This window comes from Silene latifolia, chromosome Y (genome assembly GCF_048544455.1).
Source record: "Silene latifolia isolate original U9 population chromosome Y, ASM4854445v1, whole genome shotgun sequence".
NCBI classification, from domain to species: Eukaryota; Viridiplantae; Streptophyta; class Magnoliopsida; order Caryophyllales; family Caryophyllaceae; genus Silene; species Silene latifolia.
Genome location: NC_133538.1, coordinates 165,669,598 through 165,690,461, shown reverse-complemented (window position 1 = coordinate 165,690,461; position 20,864 = coordinate 165,669,598). Strand labels below are relative to the sequence as shown.

The 20,864-nt window shown below is 36.9% G+C and overlaps 1 protein-coding gene across 1 annotated transcript; it reads left to right on the top strand.

Moving 5' to 3' along the window:
- Positions 1–7,716: 7,716 nt before the first annotated feature.
- Positions 7,717–8,277, top strand: LOC141629342 (uncharacterized). Its single transcript, XM_074442359.1, has one exon. It carries the CDS (start codon positions 7,717–7,719, stop codon positions 8,275–8,277), a length of 561 nt encoding a protein of 186 aa, XP_074298460.1.
- The last annotated feature ends 12,587 nt before the right edge of the window (positions 8,278–20,864 follow it).

Genomic DNA, 20,864 nt, shown 5'->3' with positions numbered 1-20,864 from the left:
TGATCTTCACATATTGTTGTAATTATCGTTTAAAACAACAATTCGCAAAGAACAAATCGAAAACAAAACAAAACAAAAGATCGACAAAGCAACCGTGTAAACTAGACACGGTTCCCAAAGCAAAACAGGCCGTGGCACAAAAAAAATGCCGAGACCAACATACCACACGGTTTATCAAAAATTTTATACAAAAATTATCGATTTGATAAAAACCAATTGCGATATCACCTAATCCGTATAGAAATGAATTTGCAATTGATAGATCTTTAACATATTACAATGAATATCGATTACAAAATAATATGCAAAGATCAAAATCGAAAAAAAAAATAACAAAAGGCACGGAAATCAAAAAGGCCGTGTAATACATGACACGGTTTTCAACAAAAAAAAAAAAAAACAACAACCGTGCAAAAAAAATTCCAGCCGTGTGGATTTTTTTCAACAAAAATTAATCGATCCATTTCGTTTGATGAAAATCACATAGAAAAATTTACGTGGCCTCGCTCTGATACCACTTAAAGGGTAATATCCGTATAAAACCCTTTCTTTATAGGATTATAACGCAAATTTAATACGCGATTTATAGTCATAAAACGAAAATAACAAGGAAACGATAAAGATTAAGCAATAACCTCCGGTCCTAGTGCAATTCGGCAATGAGAGATCAAAGTAGATCTCCTCCTAATTGTTGCACCCAAGATTGTCCGAGAAATGCCCTTGTGCTAGAATTGAATCCTCTAATTGCCTTGCAATATTGAGAGGATTGTTTTGTGAGGTTTTGTTGGATGAGAGATCCGAATTTTGAGAGGCACTTTTCTCAAAACCCTAAATTTTTAGCAAATGAATGATAGGGTTTCAAGTGAGGAAAAAGCTCTCCTTTTGTCTCCTCTCATTCGGCCAAAACCGAGACCATCAAGGGGAAGTGGGCTTCCACTTCCTCTTGGTTTTAACTCGTGGTCCGGTTCGTTAAATTCTAAATGTATATGATGCGGTTTCATTATAAACTGTCATCGGTTATCGGATATTAAAGCATCAACTAATACCACGGATTAGTTGAATCATTAATACATGTCCGACAAAGACAATATCGTATAATTAATTCATCCAATATACATTAATCAAATATAAATCGCTTATATTTAATTTTACGAATTAACTGCTTAATTCGCTTTAGCCATTATTATTTAATCCGTATTAAATAAAATATCTCAACATCACATTTTTGACTAATTGATAGTCAAATAACTCAGACTAACTGGTTAGTCAAATTTGGCATCTACATGACTGTATTTTCATACCGTCACATCTCTCAAACGTATCCTATAGGTGTGACTTTTAGGGACCAGTTGATCACCGCCATCTGTATGACAATAACGTCAAACTTATCTAGCAAGCCAACCGTTATTGATAAACGTGGACCAACTGATTATGATACAAAAGTATACCCTTTTTTATCCTTTTAGAGATTTATAAGTCCTTGCACTAACTGTAAAGGACACCAGCCCCAACAAGCTCCCACTTGTCCGTACAAGTGTATGTGCAATGACGTTATCCGCACTAACTGGAGGACACCACCTCCAACAGGAGAGTGATAACTATATAATTTGGGGTGTATTTTTTTAGATACATTAGAAATATTATCAGATATATTAATTGTAATAGCAGATACGTTAATCGTAGGTGGGCGAAAAGTGTATCCAGGACGAAAAAAAGTGCATCTGCAATGTCAAAAAATGTATCTACAATTACGACGAAAAGTGTATCTACGACAAAAAAAAAAGTGGATCTAAATTGTCAAAAAATGTATCAAGAATTATGGATACATATTTTGACAATGTAGATACACATTTTTCAATTCTTTACGAATTCTAGATACAATTTACACTACGCTAGGTACACAAAATATTATTGTAGATACGTAAATATGTGATCTAGATACACCCTCTACAAGAACTACAACCTACAGGGTGCAACCAAAATAATAATGTAGATACACAAATAGATGACTCAACATAGAAACATTAAATGCTAATAGCAAGTATTAAGCCAATGTCGATTACCCATCTCCCCCATAACCAACCACATACCAGTTCACTACCCACTTTCCACCGCCGGCGAACCCACGCACGTGACAGCGGCGCACAATCAAGAACTCCTGGAGATTTATTTCCGAGAGTAAAACGGGCTGAAGAAGCAGCGGAGTTGAGGAGTTCATCATTGGAGATGAGTTGAATGGCGGAGAGGATAATGGAGATAGGGTGGTCGGCGAGGTAGAACTCGAAAGCAGTGGAAGGAAAATGCGAATCTGGAAATAGATAATCAGAAATGTTAGGGGTTTGTGGTGTTTAATTGTGTCGCCAGAATTGTGCCGGCATCGGGAAAGTTCGCCGTTGATGCTGGGTATCACGGTTAGAGCCAAGATTTGCGTTCTTCAATTAATTAGTGATGGGTGCTGGTTTCGGAGGAGAGAATGAAGAAACTCCACGAAAGAACAACATCAAGGTCAAGGTCGCCGGAGAGATCGGGTAGTCGGGATTCGTTGTCGGCGTAAGGTGGTGGTTATTGATGGCAAGTGACGGCGGTGGTGGTTACCGTCGGAAAATGGTGATAGATGGTTGTGGATGAGAAAGAAAACGAATGGGTTTGGGAAACAGGAGAATGAAAATCTTGGTTCTTGCCTCATACTTGTGATTTAATAAGGGCGATTAGATTTGATTATAATCCATTGGTTAATAGACGTTCTCACCGTTCTCACCGAGTGTTCGTTCTCACCGGATCTTGACTCTCTCTCTCTCTCTCTCTCTCTCTCTCTCTCTATATATATATATATATATATATATATATATATATATATATATATATATATAGATATATATATAATTTTTTCTTGAGGAAAGAATGAATCTGCTCCCCCAACATTCGAGCAAAGTCTCGCAACATAATGAGCAACACAATTTCCCCCTCGGCTTACATGACTACATTTAAGACTCAAAATAGTTCAAAAGACACCACACATCTTCTAAAATTAGACTAACAGATGATTTATCCCATTTTCGAGTCTATCAAGAGATGTTCAACCTCTGCCTATAAATTTTGTCAAGATTTAATAATTGAGTAATTCGAGTTCATGTCAAAAATGTATCAGTTAAGGTACTAGTAACTACAGAGTACTTCCTTAATTCAAAAAAAAAAAAAACTACGGAGTACTTCCTAGTTCCCTAAAAAAAAAACTACGAAGTACAAACAAAATCATGTAGCTAACACACCCACGTTGGTGCACCTATGAATAATACTCCCTCCGTCTCAAATATTTATTTACCTTTGATTAAAATATCTCTCACAAAGAATATTAAAAGTAAATAAATAAAAACTTCCTATAATTTATTTTATTCGTACACTTGATTAACATTGAAAAAATAAAAACGAACAAATTAATCGGGTATGCATCAATTTACTCCCTATATTTTTTTATATATTTTATGACATTCCGTCATTATCTTTTCACTATATATTCTTTATGGGCCTTACAAAAAATTAAATAAGACATTATTTCTAGGCATGTGGTACTTAAATTAGAGTTTCGAGATTATGCTCAAAATAGTTTATCTAGCAAGGGAAGTATTATTCGTAACAATTAACATTGTAATAACACAAATTCTCATTGTAGACGGATACTATCTGCCAGTGGATGAAAAATGGATACCCCCATTTGTCCCCCCCCCCCCCCCCCCTCCCCCCTGCATTTTGTGAGATGACCACTATCCATCTTCAACTTTAGACGGATAGTGACTGTTTACAATGAGACGGACTGTTGTAATAAAGGTAGCTGGTCACCACCGACATTAATGTGTAAAAGCTTATGAAACAATAATTCAATAAAGCCATGTTCTCTTGGACTTAGTCCCATTTCTTTTTAACTTAATTTTAGCTTTATTTAGTTCGGTTTAGTTTAGCTTATCCTTTCACAAATTAAGGTCCTGTTCTTTTTGGCTTAATTTCAACCCATTTCAGTTCAACTCATCTCTATTCATTTCAATTCAGCTTCATTCAGTTCAGTTCGGCTCATCTTTTCACAAATTAACTCTTACTTTAACGCCATTCAGTTCAGTTCAGTTCAGCTCAACTTTGTTTAGTTCAACTTCTACCAGCTAAAAAGGACAGGGCCTTAACTCTTACTTCACCTTTTCAGCTCCTATAACTTTAGTTTAGTTCAGCTCCTATAAGTTCAGTTCAACTCTTATAAATTCAGTATTGAAGTGTCAATTATATACAAGCACACTATATAGAAAATTACATATAGGCTCGTGCATCGCAGGGGCATTAAATCTAGTCTATATTAATAAAGGAAGCTCTTTTCGAGCGATTATAGAGAGTCCGGATTTTGCAAAACTCCAAGTTATATTAAAGACTCCAAACGGTGTCAATTCATAAAACAAAGATAATATATACAATTTAAATTAGATAAACAAATTGGAATAAAATTAGAAGATAGAATTTGATCAATAATAAACGTAATGCTTCCGGTTGACAAAACCACAAATACCTCCAACTATATATTAATGGCCCTATTTCAGAATTCAACTTCTTTTAGTATCCTACTAGTTGGAAAACTCGTGCGATGCACGGGGCTTCTATTAGGATTATCAGTAAAAATATATTTTTAAGTTAACAAAAAAGTCCAACTATGTTGATTCATTGATGAAAAAAAATTCATGGTTGGTATAATTGATTGATGAATTATTAGTGATTTTACCGTAAAAATTTGACATTCAATAGTACTTATAACATCAAGTGATTTGGTTATAATATGTACTTTGCTTTTTCATTGTCGCAGGCACAACTGCTTTTAATTCAATAAAAAACGCTCTCTGTAAACATGGTACATCTCACCAAAATGAAACCTTAATAACGGATACAGACCTTTATGAGTCTTGTAAATTATTTTAACCTACAGCAACTACGTAAAATAACAATTATCATAATTATATATAGTGTGCTCAAAGAAAATGTTAGATCTCTTAAACATAATTATACCTTGATTATATATCTACAATTAAGAGTATTTGCTCCTTATATATAAACTTCTCACAACATCAAATCCAAACTGAATTCCAATAGAATTATTAGTCTCTAAACAACAATAAAAAATATCTGTGATTCTATTGCATAGAATGCACGAGGCAACATCATTTATTAGTCTTATGACATTATTTAAAATCGTTGAGTTACCAAGTTAGTATTTTATGGCAACGCTGAAATATTGATTTACGTTACCATGGTCTGGTAATAGAAAACTATTAAATTTAACAAAAAGTCAAACCATGCTGAAAATGAGCGCAAATAAAATTTCGAGAGTTGATTTAGATGAGGAGTGATTAAACATCAGTCCCCCTCACAAAAACGCAACAAAAATGTTGGCATTTGGTATTGACTATATCAGTTGTATAACATTCACATATATAATTGGATTGTAGAGTTATTATTCTTATAATCTCACGCGTCATCGGTTTTTAACAGAAATAGACTTTGACTATTTACAATTAAGACTACTTGTCCTTAAAAGTTTCATGCAAAATATATAATATGACACATAATTTGATAAATTTGTGAAAACTTCTTTGTAAATAATGCCTTCGCTTGGCCTTGATACATTTGATCTCTATCACGATGAGAACTTAATCCCTTGCATGACGTTTGTTCTTGACGCTTCTACATGATTAAGTGATTGTCCCTGACTCTTATTTTTTTGTCTAGCGTAGCATAGCCTCAATGTATATTGTCTCCGCTTAAGAACGAAAGGAATCTTTGCATCCGAGGAAGTCATTCCTATGCTCGGTTCAGTACATTTGCCAACTTTGGAACCCGTAATTATCTTCCTTTCTATTTCGAATTTTCCAAGGCGATTGATAATAAGACAATGTCTCTTTAGATAGTCCTCTTACGGAGTTGATGTTCCTCAACAACATAACCGATATACCACACTTGGTAGAACATACCATTATGAGTTATGTTAAAAATTCATCATGTATATTCCCTTTCCTTCTTAATAAACATATTTCCCATTGCTTCTCAAGGGTCAAACGTCGTTTATAACATTGACCATTAATATGTCAAAAATCATGGTCAAACTAATTCATTGACGACTCTGCAAAAGCAATACATAGGATCATTGCGAAGAGTACGACGTACATTTAGTGTGAAATTCCTAAAAGATAATGAATTTTTCTCTCAAAGTCTAACGGGACTAAAATATTCTACCAAGTCTCGAATAATAGGAAAAAAACGACTCCTAAAAGTAAGGATGTCATACGGGCGAGGGGACAGGACGAATATAGACTTTCTCATACCCATATTAATTAGAAAAATTACATGCCCTTAGTTGTCACAAGCAAAACTTTTCAAAATCATAGATCAACTTGTGTAGGTCTTAAAATAGTTCATTCCATATAAATGTTATATTCTCGCTTATTCTATAGGTTTCAAATATTTCTGATATTTTATTTACCCATGTCTAGCTAACACTCATGGTTGACGTGATTTAAAATTCAGTTTGAGTCTGAAACTTTATTTATATTCGCTGCATCTAAGACAAAAGAGATATAATTGGACAATTGTGTTAGATTTTCCTTTTGATCAAATTTGTTTTTTTCTTATTGTAGAGTTAACAATTTTCTTATATGGAACGCTATTTATTTTGAACAATTGCTTATTTATTCTATTTCTCATGATTATGATATATACGGATTTTGTGTTACAATGTCTCATTGGTAATATTTATTCTGAACCAATAGCTATATTTATTTTATTAATCAAGTTTATAAAATTAAAAATGTAACATGAAATTAACTCCTAACAATAGGTTCAAAAATAAGTAAACATGGACAAAAAAAAAATATCAAAAAGAAATTAATTTGATTATTGAGGTCAAGAGATCATGAAATTAAAAATCTCATATTTAGGCTCTGTTTCGAAAAAAAATAAGCTTAAATTTATCTGATCAAAATTTCATTTATTTTTTTTGTTGTAAGTATTTGGTGGATAAATTATTTATCAAAATAAGGGAAGCATGTGCGAAATAAGCTACCTACTTTTTTTTTTAATATTTCAATTTATAATATTAAATATGGAGTACTTATTATGTCTTTTTATGCCATATTTTCAAAAAAGCTATCTTTCGGTTAGTTAAAAAAGCATTTTTTATTTAATTGGTTAAGTGATCGGTTCCGAATTTTCAGGTATCTTCTAAGCTCAGTTTTTAGGTTTCAGTTAATTTTTATAATGAAATCTGAGATATAATATATGAATAATGTGTATGACATTAATATACCGTATAATTAGTTACATAGTGTATTTTGAGTATGTAGCACCAACTATTTCGTAATGGTTAGATTACTTGGATATATGTTGGCGGTATATATGAAATTTTGTAGTAGATGAAATTAGGTGATACTACTAATGCGTGGGTCTAGAACCGATCATCAATTCATCATATGAATAACACTATGAGTTGTTTCACTGTAATAGGCCTAGGCCCATAGATATGTATTCGACTAAACCCTTAACTACCGATGTACTATAAATATATTACGTAATGAATGGAAGAGGCGGAATATTGATTCTATTATCTTAACATGGTATCAGTGAAACTCAAAATTACTATTCTCAAAATAAAACCTAAAAATTAAAATTCTTAAAACTTCAACCCTAGCCGTCATGACTAACGGCGACGGTTCTGGGACGAAAATAGACCCCTCTTCCCCATACTATCTCGGTCCTCAAGACAAGCCGGGAGATTCTATTACTTCGATCCGTCTGACCCTAGATAACTTCGATGAATGGGCCCACGATGTACGTCTAGCACTCAAGTCTCGACGCAAATATGTGTTTGTTAATGGTACGATTAACGAACCTAAAGCTCCGTGTACGCAAGATGATTGGGAAACTATACATTCCATGTTGGTGTCATGGTTGTCTCATACTATCACTGCCGAGGTACGTTCTCTTCTACCGAAATATGAAAATGCTAAACGATTGTGGGATGACTTACATGATCGTTTTAGCGTCGTTGACGGACCGCGAATTCAACAGATTAAAGCTAGTCTTCGCGATTGTCGCCAAACTGATAATATGACAGTTGCTGTTTATTATGGGAAACTATGTCAATTATGGGATGAGCTTGACAAACATGAACCCATAATTGACTGTAAATGTTGTGGTAGTTGTACGGCTGGAAAATTATCTCTTGAGCGTCGGGAATCTGATCGCCTTCATTAGTTTCTCCTCGGGTTAATTCCAGCCACATATGCCTCTCTTCGGACTGTTATTCTGTCTCAAACTCCCCTGCCCACTGTAAGCAGGGCCTTTCATATGATTTCTCAGGAGGAGCGGGTGCGTAGCATCGATAAAGCGAATGAGCCTGTGACCGAGGTTGCGAGCTTTAATGTTCATGCTAATTCTCGACCCTCTAATAAACCCTCGTCACAGCTTACTCGCTCTGAAAGACAAAAATTGCACTGTAATTAATGCAATCGCAAGGGTCACGATCGAAGTATGTGTTTTGATTTGCTCGACGAAGTCCCTGATTGGTGGTATGAGTTGAAGGGCTTGCCCTTGCCCTCTCGTACTGGGCCTGGCTCAGGTCGTGGCAAGAATGCCTCGGGTCGAGGAGGGGGTCGTGGAAGTAGTGGTGGCGGAGGGAGTCGGTCTCGTGAGGAGGGGAGCAGCAGTCGTGGTGGTGATGTTGCCAAAACAGAGAGCAGCAATGCAGTTCACGCTGCTGCCGCGGCCGCGTCTTCATCTTCTTCGCCATCTGTTTCCGTGTTTGGCACTCCCTCTAATTCAGTTTCTGGTAAGTGGTTAATCGATTCGGGTTGTTCACATCATGTCACCGGTAATATGGCGTTCCTTCGTAATGTTAGACAGGTACCTGGTCGAATGGTTAGTCTGCCAGACGGTACCCAAATCTATGCAACTCAAGTGGGTTGTGTTGATCTTACTCCAAATATTTCACTTGACCCAGTTCTATACGTTCCAAAATTATGTTGTAATCTGATTTCTACTTCTCAGCTCAGTGATGCCATGAATTGTGAATTTATTACTAATGCTTCTTTCTGTACAATTCAGGACCGGGCTACGAGGGTGACGATTGGCACGGGTGATAGGCACGATGGACTCTACTACCTGCGTCAGGAGCTGCACTCCGTTAATGGGTCCGTTTCAGTCGGGTCATCTATTGGGTTGTGGCATCACAGGCTGGGTCATGCTTCGGAAAAAGTAGTTAAAATGCTTCCTTTTTTGCGTAATAATAAAAACTCGCTGGTTAAACCGTGTGAGGTTTGTCATCGTGCTAAACATATTCGAAGTTCTTTTCCGTTAAGTAATAATAGAAGTTCATGTGTGTTTGAATTGGTACATTGTGATTTATGGGGGCCTTATTATGTCTCGGTTTCCTCCGGTGCTCGTTATTTCCTCACGATTGTTGACGATTATTCCCGTGGTGTATGGCTTTATCTTTTATCGTCTAAAACTGAAGTGTATGCTAAATTTATGCTGTTTGTTGCCATGATCAAACGTCAATTTTCGGCTGAAATTAAAATTGTCCGTAGTGATAACGGCACAGAATTTAATTCATTAAAAGAATATTTTGCGAACACGGGCATTATTTTTCAGTCCTCTTGTGTCGGTACACCCCAACAAAATGGGAGAGTAGAGCGTAAACACCAGCATATTTTAAATGTTGCAAGAGCATTACGATTTCAAGCTGGTCTTCCTATTCAATTTTGGGGTGAATGTGCGTTAGCTGCTGCTTACATAATAAATCGTACTCCAACTCATTTGTTGAATTGGCTTACACCCTATGAAATCATTTTTGATCGTATGCCCAATTTTGACCATTTACGGGTTTTTGGGTCATTATGCTTTGCTCATAACCAACGAGCCAAAGGAGATAAATTTGCTAGCCGAGGGCGTAAATGTATTTTTATGGGTTACCCGTCAGGTAAGAAAGGTTGGTACCTATACGATCTTGATCGAGAGGAATTTTTTGTCTCGCGTGATGTTGTGTTTTATGAGGACAAATTCCCCTTCTTGGACGAACAGACCACTACCCCTAAATTGAATGAACCGTATGTCACGGTTCCCTCTGATGGGTCGAATGGTGATTATGTTGTTGATTGGGACTTGCCAGAGATGGATGCTTCTATACCACCTGATGATACGAACTCGAATACTACTACAGCTGACGCTGGGGTACCTGACACATCCCCCGGTCCCTCTTCTCCACCTGGTGATGTCTCAGTTACTGCTCCCACATCTAATAGTGAGCCAATGGGTCGTGGGCACCGTCTTAAATTTCCATCTTCGGCTCTCAATGATTATATACTCGATCTGCCAGGACGCGGTAGTAGTTCATCGTCTGCTTCCACTGTATCCGTGTCATCGTCTCCCTCAGGTACATCTTACCCCCTTGCTAATTATTTTACTTGTAATAAATTCTCTTCCGATTATAAGACTTATTTGGCAGCTCTTCAATCTCACACGGAGCCTCGTAACTTCACTGAGGCCGTAAAAGATGCGGGTTGGCGTACCGCCATGGAAGCAGAAATTAAGGCTCTTGTTGATAATGGTACATGGACCATGGAACCCTTGCCTCCGGGAAAGAAAGCTCTCGGAAGTAAGTGGCTTTATAAAATCAAATACAAGTCTGATTCCTCTATTGAACGCCTAAAAGCTCGATTGGTTGTCTTCGGTAATCATCAGACGGAGGGCGTGGATTATGATGAGACATTCGCCCCTGTCGCTAAAATGACCACAGTTCGCGCATTCTTGGCCGTGGCTGCCTCGAAAAAATGGTATTTACATCAAATGGATGTCCATAACGCCTTTCTTCATGGCGATCTTAATGAGGAAGTCTATATGCGTCTACCTCCGGGTTTTAAATCTCCCGTACCTGGTCTTGTTTGTCGGCTCCGTAAGTCGTTGTATGGCTTGAAGCAGGCGCCTCGGTGTTGGTTTGCTAAACTCGGTGTTGCCTTAAAAGAGTATGGTTTTTCCCAAAGTTATTATGATTACTCGTTGTTCACTTTTGTTCGAGATACAGTGAGCATCCATGTCCTTGTTTACGTCGATGACTTAATTATTTCCAGTAATGATTTGCAAGCACTTTCTGTCTTCAAGAATTATCTAAGTTCTTGCTTTCATATGAAAGACTTGGGCGAGTTGAAATATTTTCTGGGCCTTGAAGTGGCGCGGAGCTCTACTGGCATTTTTCTATGTCAACGGAAATATACACTTGATGTTCTCTCGGAAGTCGGTCTCCTTGGTCAGTGGCTCTCCACTCGAGCAAAGCACCATCGGCTTGGAAGCTCCAAAAGTAAGTTACTTGACACCCCGAATCGTATCGTCGTTTAGTGGGACGATTGGTTTATCTTGCCGTTACTCGCCCGGATATTGCTTATTCCGTACATATTTTGTCTCAATTTATGAGTTCCCCACGGCAAGATCATTGGCAAGCGGCTTTGCGTACCGTGAGGTATTTGAAAGGCACGCCGGGTCAAGGTATACTCCTTCGTGCTGGGTCCGATTTGAAGCTTACTGGATGGTGTGACTCAGATTGGGGTGCATGTCCTCTGACCCGTCGTTCCTTGACTGAATGGATCGTGTTTTTGGGTTCGTCACCTATCTCCTGGAAGACTAAAAAACAGCCCACTGTCTCTCTTTCGTCTTCTGAAGCGGAATACCGTTCTTTAGCTGCTATCACTTGCGAGATTAAATGGCTCAAAGGCTTGTTGGAAAATTTGGGTGTATCACACTCATCCCCTATCTCGATTTCCTGTGACAATAAGTCTGCTTTGCACATCGCCCAAAATCCGGTATTCCACGAGCGTACCAAACACATTGAAATCGACTGTCACTTTGTTCGTGATGCCGTGCAAGCTGGTCTTGTTGATTTGTCTCATGTTCGCACAACAGTTCAACTTGCGGATATTTTTACAAAATCGCTTGGAGTATCACAGTTTATATCTCTAGTCAGCAAGTTGGGCATTCTAAACCCGTATGCTCCAACTTGAGGGGGTGTAATAGGCCTAGGCCCATAGATATGTATTCGACTAAACCCTTAACTACCGATGTACTATAAATATATTACGTAATGAATGGAAGAGGCGGAATATTGATTCTATTATCTTAACACACTGTTACACAAAAGCTTTGAGTTGTTTAAACCCCCAAATTCTACTTCAGTGTTTCTCGGTTTCATTCCTCCATCTAATGATCTCCACATTCTTATAGAAAGTAAATTTGTTAAACAAAAATATTAATATATATAGATTAGTGAAATGTTTTATGTATTGATAACTTGAATGTATATGGAGGCATTTATGTTTATGATTTCTATACAAACACTCCAATGATTATTTAGTGATTACATTTTGATTAAATCGTAATTTATACTTTGTGTAACTACGTAAAATTACACTACATCATCTTAACATAACTCTTTAAGAAAATAAATTCATCTTTTATCCGCCAGCTTTTTGAATTTTGATGTGAAAATACAAACTAAAAATGTATGAGACCATAAGTGGGGGAAAATAAATACAATAACTTGAACTATTATGAATTTCTATTATCTATTTGATAATTTTAATCATCTACTTATATTAGGATAACTTTATTAAAATATATTTGATCTACTTATATAATTTTATTAAATTTTGTTTTAAATACTAAGAAATCTACTTTTATTAGGATAATTTTATTTATTTAATTTTTTTCAAAATCTACTCTTGTTAGGATTTCTAAAAAAGTTGAACTCTCTAATATCGCTCGAAAAGTTCCTACTTTATATATTATATGTATTGATTTATTGATTGATTGTTTCCACGTAATTTTTTTTATTATTTGCTTATAAGTTATGACAATGATTCTTTAATTTTTGTTTTTTTGCAGCAGATTATGTTTATGTCGCACTGGCTTCTTGCACTATTATAGATTTACGGTATTTGGTTCTTTTTATCATGAATTTGTGTGAACTAAGGAATATATCTCGATTTGTTTTCTTTTGATTTTTTATTACTTGATTCTAATTGTGGCAAATTATTTGCAAGTCTAATGATAGCTTAATACGATGATGATATCACTAGTAGAAAAAACCCCTATCGTGACGCTGTTATAGTGGCGGTTCTTATAGAAAACGCCACAAAAAGTAGTCAAGAAAGTATTGGTGGCGGTTTTAATTAAGAACCGACGTGATAAAATAAACTATTTGTGGCGGTTTTATTTAAAAACCGCCGCTATAAGGTTTTTGTGGCGGTTTAATTTACAACCGACGTGAAAAGTGTGTGACGGTTTTATTTAAAAACCGTCGTTATAAGGCTTTTATGGCGGTTTAATTTACAACCAACGTGAAAAGTAGTGTGACGGTTTTATTTAAAACTGACGTCAAAATTATTACGGCCATACCACTCTAAACCCTTGGTCTCCTTCAATGCCCCTCTTTTAGTTTGATTCTCAAATTCCCTCTCCCTCAACAGCCAACTTTCGCGTTAATGCTGCTCACCTCGACACCCCTTCCATGGCTTGCAGGAACCCCCTCAATGGCCACTTCGTGACCCACAACCACCTCGTGACCCACCTTTTTATTTCCGGCATAACGTCGTCAGTGACCAGTTCGCAAATTTCAATCAGGTTGGTTTTTTTTTTCAAATTTGTTTTTTAAATCCTTTGTTTATCCTGAATTGTTTTCGGTTTATAACTGAATTTAGGTTTTGTTTTTATCATTTATGGTTTATGGATTCAATTATTTTATCAATTAGGGTACAATTAAGTATTAGGGTTAGGCTTTTCAATTAAATTTGAGTTTAATTAAGAGATGAATCGTTTTAATCGATTTGAGTAAAAAGAATGGATTGTTTTCAGTTCAATTAAGTATGTAGGACTTGCAATTTTATGAATACAATAAATCTATACTTCAGTTCATATTATACTCAAGTTGTTGTTAGAGCGCAGATGTCAATCAATAGTATTCCCAAAAGGTATGTATTTCTTATCTTGTTGTTGTAGTGTCGAAATGTATTTCAGCAATTACCTACTTTGAATCATGTATTTGGCATACATCTTATCATCTTATTGATAGCACACTCCGCATCTTGAATTTTCTTTTGGTTCATTTCACACAAAATGAACCTGACTTTTGATTAATCATTAGTAATGCGAAGCTTTTTTGAAAGCTCTGTGCTGCTTGGGATTTATTCAATATTTACAGTTTTGTTTTATGCTTGGACATTGATCTTCTTTGCAAATTTTTGACGTCCATATGCTTGGAATTTCAGTATTACTCTTACTTTGCAGTTTGAACACGATCGACACTATAATACTCCTTATATATATTTGGTTGTGCCTTGAGATTATATTTGATTTTAATCTCCAAAAGTTTCATATATCATACCATTGCCCTTTGTCGTAGGTTATAGCATATCTCTTGAAGTCTCGTGGTTGGAAACCTCCTCTTTGTCGCCAATTTTTCATGGACTGCTATGATATAGCAGATGTCTCTGATAGTGCTGAGCGGATGTTTGCTAGAGAACCAAGTGTCATTCAACTGCAGGCTCCTATAAAAATCTTTGTCGATTTGCATGAATAGTTTGGGGATCTTATGCGACTTTTTGATGAATAAGGGTCTCCATCTATAGCTGGAAACATATAGTAAGTGACGACTTGTGTAAGCGGCCTTGTTAAGAACAAACTCGGTGGTTGTGACAAAATTCTATTACCTCTTAAAGCTGTAAAAAAATGTGTAAGCAAATCAACAAAAAATAAGTTGAACAAAAAATTGACATATATGATATATTGAAATTGACTTTATAATGACTACTTTTAGATCTGGGAGATAATAAACAAGGATCCAACAAATTCAAAGAAGGCACGATTTGATGATGATAATTGACATCCTCTTTCTTGCACATAGTCTACCAAACCAGGTCACACAAGGGCTTCTTGTTAACAACTTCATGGTTATCCTAAGGATAAACCAGGCTAGAAAGGTAAAGGTCCAAAAGACAAGCATGTTAAGGTGGTGTTGTTTTATGGCCTGATTTATCCTATTAAAGCCAGCTATATTTTTAGTAATTGTTAATATTATCATGAACTTGGTTTTTACAATGGTTCGCTTTCAGATATCCAGTTCTGGTGTCACTGCGGCTATTTTGACTGCCAACTTTCTAGCTGGTCGATGCTCCTGATCTGACTTTGGAACTGTCAAAAGGTAAATATGCTACTAATTTTCGAAAAAATTGTTCTTCATGTTAATTTGTTGTGCATTTTAATTCAAGGGTTTGTTTCTAAGAGGGCAACAACAACGAGATCAATAAAAAACAAAACTAACCCAACTGTTGATTAGAAATGTTGGTTCACAGAGCCATCCAGATTTAGCCTCTTTTTTTTCTCTCTATTACGCAGTTGCCATGACTCTTACATGGTGTTGACTCAGTGATTCCTTCTGCTTATAGCGTTCCATTTGCATCCTCATTCATTGTTTATATCCCTGCAGCATCTCAATTCTCAAGCTCTAGAATTTGGGCGTTTGCTTTATATTTGGTGCCTTTTATACATGATTTTACATGTCAATTAATTTGTTGAACTCATTCAAGCAAAACTTTGATTGACTCGGCAGATACCTACTGGTTTTCTTAGCTTTCATGAGTACATTCAGTTTAAGAAACCCCTTCAGGAAAAATGAATGTAGGCAACGTGAATGCATTGGTAGATTTACTGGCGAATTGGCCAAGAAGGCTGGCCAGGTTATAGCTCTGGATTGATAGTCCAATGCTTATAGTCTCTTAGGTTAATTTTTAGTAAAGTTAGACGTTGGTTTAATAATGTTTGGTTTGATTTTCTTACTAATGGTTTTGTTAAATGTGTCATTGCAGATTTAAGAATGTCAATTGGCGAGATGAAGGATGTTAAAGAGGTGTAGGCTAACAACTATTTAGGGAATATGTAAAGTTGATTAGTCTATTAACTAAGACGTGTATGTGATTATTTTGTATAATTTTGAACATCAATATTATTGTTTTGTCGGATGATATGCAAGTTCGTTGGCTTATATTCTTTTGTATGTATTTTTTGTATATTTTGCTATTTGGCTTTTAAAATCTATAGGACATTGCTATCGAAATTTTGGTAGCAAATATTTTTTTTAAAAAAAAAAAAAAAATTATCTATGATGGCGGTTATTAATATGAAACGCCACTATTATTTCGCCTTTAGTGGCGGTTTTTTACTAACAACCGATGCCGTAGCTACCTTTAGTGGCGGTTCTTTAACAACAACCGACGTTATAGGGAACCCGTACTGCGGGTTGTGGTACAAATTTATTATAGAAATACCTATGGTGGCGGTTTTCTGAAAATAACCGCCATTGTAGATGAATTACAGTGGCGGTTCTTGGCTAACAACCGTCGTTTTATGTAAGTCTATAACGGCGGTTATTATAACAACCGCCACTATAGGTGAGCTATAGTGGCGGTTGTACAACCGCCGCAAAGTTTTATACGACCCCGTGATATACGAAGGACCCTAAACCTTTAAAAACCGCCACAAAAGGTCATTTTCGACCGCCACTGTAGGGGTTTTTTCTACTAGTGTATGTTTGGAATTATGTCCACAAAGTTATTGACTTTTTAAACCGTAATCTATTAAGAGTATGATACAAGACTCAAGAGGTATTTCTAACATTTACGTTTATACAATATTAAAAAAATTAGTAAGAAAATCATTAACTATAAAGATTTACGTCTATCCTATTTTGTTTTTTTTTTTGGTGAAATGTCTATCTTATTTGAGAAGTGTTTTATTAGAGCACATTATAAATTCTTTATTTGTGTTTATCTCCTACTATAAATACCGCTTCTCATGGTTGTATTTGTAGATATAGCTCCAAGCGCAGCCGGGTCTACAAACAGAGAACCTTAGAAGTTCCACACCCATCGCCGACCCGTCCACAACCTATGTAGCCGCCACAACAATTTTCGATTTCAGACTTTCTATCGACATCGTCCACCGTGCCAGCCACCCATGACTTATCCTTGCTTTTTGACTCAATGGTGCAAGCATCATGGACTATGCAACAATCGCCACACAAAGTAATGGACGGAGATCGATAACTAATAGGGGTCCAACCCATAGCAATTCATGGACTATACAACCAGTTGTATATGTTGTACCGTGTAGAATCTGAGCTTTGTGTCAAAGTATCCGAGCTTTATATTAAAGAATATGAGCTTTATTAGAAAGTATTGAGTTCATCCTTTTAGACATTAAAAAGAACTTTAAATTAGCTCAGAAAGAATACACATAAGCTCAGATTCTTATACTTGGTTGTACTATGCTTATGGTACAACTGGATGTATAATCCTATTTGTGAACCCATAGGCCTTTGAAGATTATTTTTGAATGCATGGATTAACATTTTGTGTAATTTGCATGCAGGTTACTTTAAAGTGTTTACAAGCGTCGCAGTTTATTAGTGACTTAGTCGGATTGACCATCTTAAAGCATATACTTCGTCCGTCTCAATTGAAACAAAGGAAATATTATTATTATTATAGAAGGATGCGCGCAGCTATCATTAAATGAAAAACAAAAGTTTACATGAAATTGGTGGGGAGTCGAGAAACAATCTGGGCTCCCACACCCTTAGCAACAGCAAAGCTAAGTCTAGTAAAAATGTAAGCGGCCACCCGAGCCCCCGCATCCTGAGATACCGAGAATTTCTGGATTCGCTTGAGCAAGGCAACATCATCCGAACCCAGCTTCCCAAGTGAAGAGAAAGAGAAAGGTAGGAAACCATAATCCGATGCCGCGCACAAATCCTCATACTTAGCACACTTCCGCTGAGCAGCATCAGCAACAACCCGACCCGGCATAAAATCTGCCAACCCAGTCTGAGTCAAAGGTGAAGAACCTGTCAGGTCGACGCACACATCACGCCCCATGTCCCATGAATAAAGCAATAAATCCGCAGGACGAAGAGAGCCACCATGCCCATCAACCAAACCGATATCAACTTCCTTCCCGCAGAATACGGATCTATAGCAGATGTCGAAAAGAGTGTCCCGGACAAGGTTATGCCGATGTTTAACGCCCACAGAACCAGTACAAGAAACAACGTGGTCCCCAAAAACATCCCCAAAGAAAAACCCGAGAGCAAGCAGGACAGGGCCTAGATACCGTGAATAACGGAACACCTAGACGATACCCCAGCACACTACGGTAAGTTCTCCCGTTCATAGTCTGCCCCAACCCTGAGATAGGAACCGCACGTAACCAGTCAGAGGAGTGAGAACCCTGTTGAGACTGCCATAAAGCAAGCTGGCGTGGTGTCAAAGAGATAACAGACTCTGAGGCAGCAGCAACCGTCGTGAAATAAATGTCTGCCAATTTCTTCATAAGTTTGGGGGCAGCAATTTCACTAGGGTGACCTAATATATCAGAACCTGTAGTCGCAGTAAGCACCTGCGCGGCATCATCAAAAGCAGGGCCCCTTTTTATTATTATTATTATTATTATTATTATTATTATTATTATTATTATTATTATTATTATTATTATTATTATTATTAATCCCGAATAAAAGTACGACATTCTTTGTGTTCTTTGAAGATGTATATTGTACTCGACAATTTAATGAATAATTCGCCAACAAAGGACGACATAAAAAGAACTCTAAGTTTCATCTTCTGCTGCATCTTGAAGGGATCATAATCAATAAACATGATGGCAAAATAAAGTTCTCTTCAGAATATAATCAGCATATGAAAATAAATAGAATCCTACGTTGCCTAAAGTTACCGTTTACCCGTATTATGTTGCAGCAATATTATGAAAGTATATTAATCAAATCTTATTAAGGTTTAATAAAGTTTAGAATTTATATCATTAAAATTAAAAATGATAAAACGTAGAAAATTTCAATTAGTGTCATCATTTACTTTGAATACACACGAGCAACATCTCACTATTTTTATATAATAAATCAGTGTCGGTAATAGTTGGGATACTCACTTCCAGAAAAAAGAAACATATATATAATTGAGTTTATGTGGATTTTTTTAGCTTTTTAAAGTTTATATTAGTAAGTTACTCTGTACATGTTAAGACGTTAAAACTCAATTTTAACTAAGCATGCATGTAATGTTTTTGAGTTCAGAAACTTTATAGTAAAGTTCATAATCTTTAAAATAAAACTCGAAAACTTTATTATAAAGCTTAAACTACATCATTAGTTATAGCATATCAGATGTACACTCTACCTACTGCTCACTTATTACTTTGTTTACATTAATTATGAATTAGTGATAAGAGAGTTTGTAAGTAAATACGGTATAACGACGCTATTTTGTTTATAAGCTAAAGACATTTCTGTTGTGGTGGTAGGCATTAGTCTTAAATATTCGAATGATTTTATTAAATTTGAATTAGAGATGTATTAGGATGAGTGTTTTGGTAAATTTCTACCAATTTAGGGTTAAAGCGGTGTTAGCGTTAGGTCTATGTTACGATTTGAATGATTGTTGTATGTTATCCTGTATGAGCGATGTAAACAAAGAACACAAGCAATTTTTGGTGATGCGGAAAACCCAATGTGGGAAACAACCGCGGGGGGAGACGGAATCCCACCAATATTTTCACTATAATTCGAGAGGAAGTACAGTTTGTTCGTTTGCTGTGAGTGCTAGGGTTGATTCTTGTATTTTTCGATGATCTTTCTTCTTTGCATTGAGGCTCTTTTTATAGGGGAGATAGATGAGCTAGGGTTTCTTGTTTTTCCTCCAAGTTATTCCTAATTTGACACCGGGTAGGACTTTCCTTCTTTGGATTTGGCAACAGATTGGACTCTCACAAGCTTCTTCCGCGCAGATCAACGCCCACATCCTATGTTGCCCGCTGATGCTGCTACCCTGGCTCCCTGATATCCTACATCCCGCAATGCTTCCAGGCCTGATGCCCCAAGTCAGCCCATATCCAGATTTTGGGCCTAACAGTTTGCCCCCAATTTTCTACGAAAAGTGCAACCCTAATTATTTAAGCGGGAAATTGCAGTGTATCGTTGAGTGACTTCTCGCATACTCCATTTCAATTCACATTTCTAAAAAACCCCAACTACCTACTCCTATTTAATCTCACCCGCCCACCATTCTCTCTTTCATCATCATTTCGTCTCCTCAAACCCTTCAAATTTCCGCCTCCCCAAATCCCTTCTCGTCAACGTCCTTTCACTGTCTGTGCCGCCTCCTCCCGTCTTCTCAGGTAATTCTGCTTCTCTCTCCTCGTTTATCATGGCTAAGACCCGTTTAACATCATCTTCCTGTACCACCATCGACCTCGAAAACGATGACTTCCCTTCACAGGGAGTCCTCAAAAGACCGCATTCCGGCGACTCCCACCTAACCCAAGAGGATATACCTAGGATCAAAGCTCTGCTTGGGTTGGGTGATGATGTGGTGATCCTCATCCCCAAACCTGGTTAGAAAGCAGACGCCTTCCGCGCTGGGTCGATCTGTTTGTACACTTATCCCTTCGCCCTTGGCCTTAGATTCCCTTTTCCCTTGATGATTCAGGAGTTCATACGTTTGAATTCCCTACCCATGGCCCAAACCGCCCCTTATGCATGGAGAATCCTTTTGTCCACCGTTGCTCTGAACAACAGCCTGGGCGCTGAGATTGGATTATCAGATCTGGCCCATAGGTTTGAGTGTCGGTCACTGGGGCACGACCAATATACTTTCAGGGCCGTGGAGAAGACTGAAAACTTCCTCCAGTCGGCTGCTAAAGGGAAGGACGACGGGTGGTATACGGATTTT

Bases quoted from the DNA above. Each gene is read 5' to 3' on its own strand.
- LOC141629342 (XM_074442359.1), top strand. From the start codon at position 7,717: ATGACTAACGGCGACGGTTCTGGGACGAAAATAGACCCCTCTTCCCCA.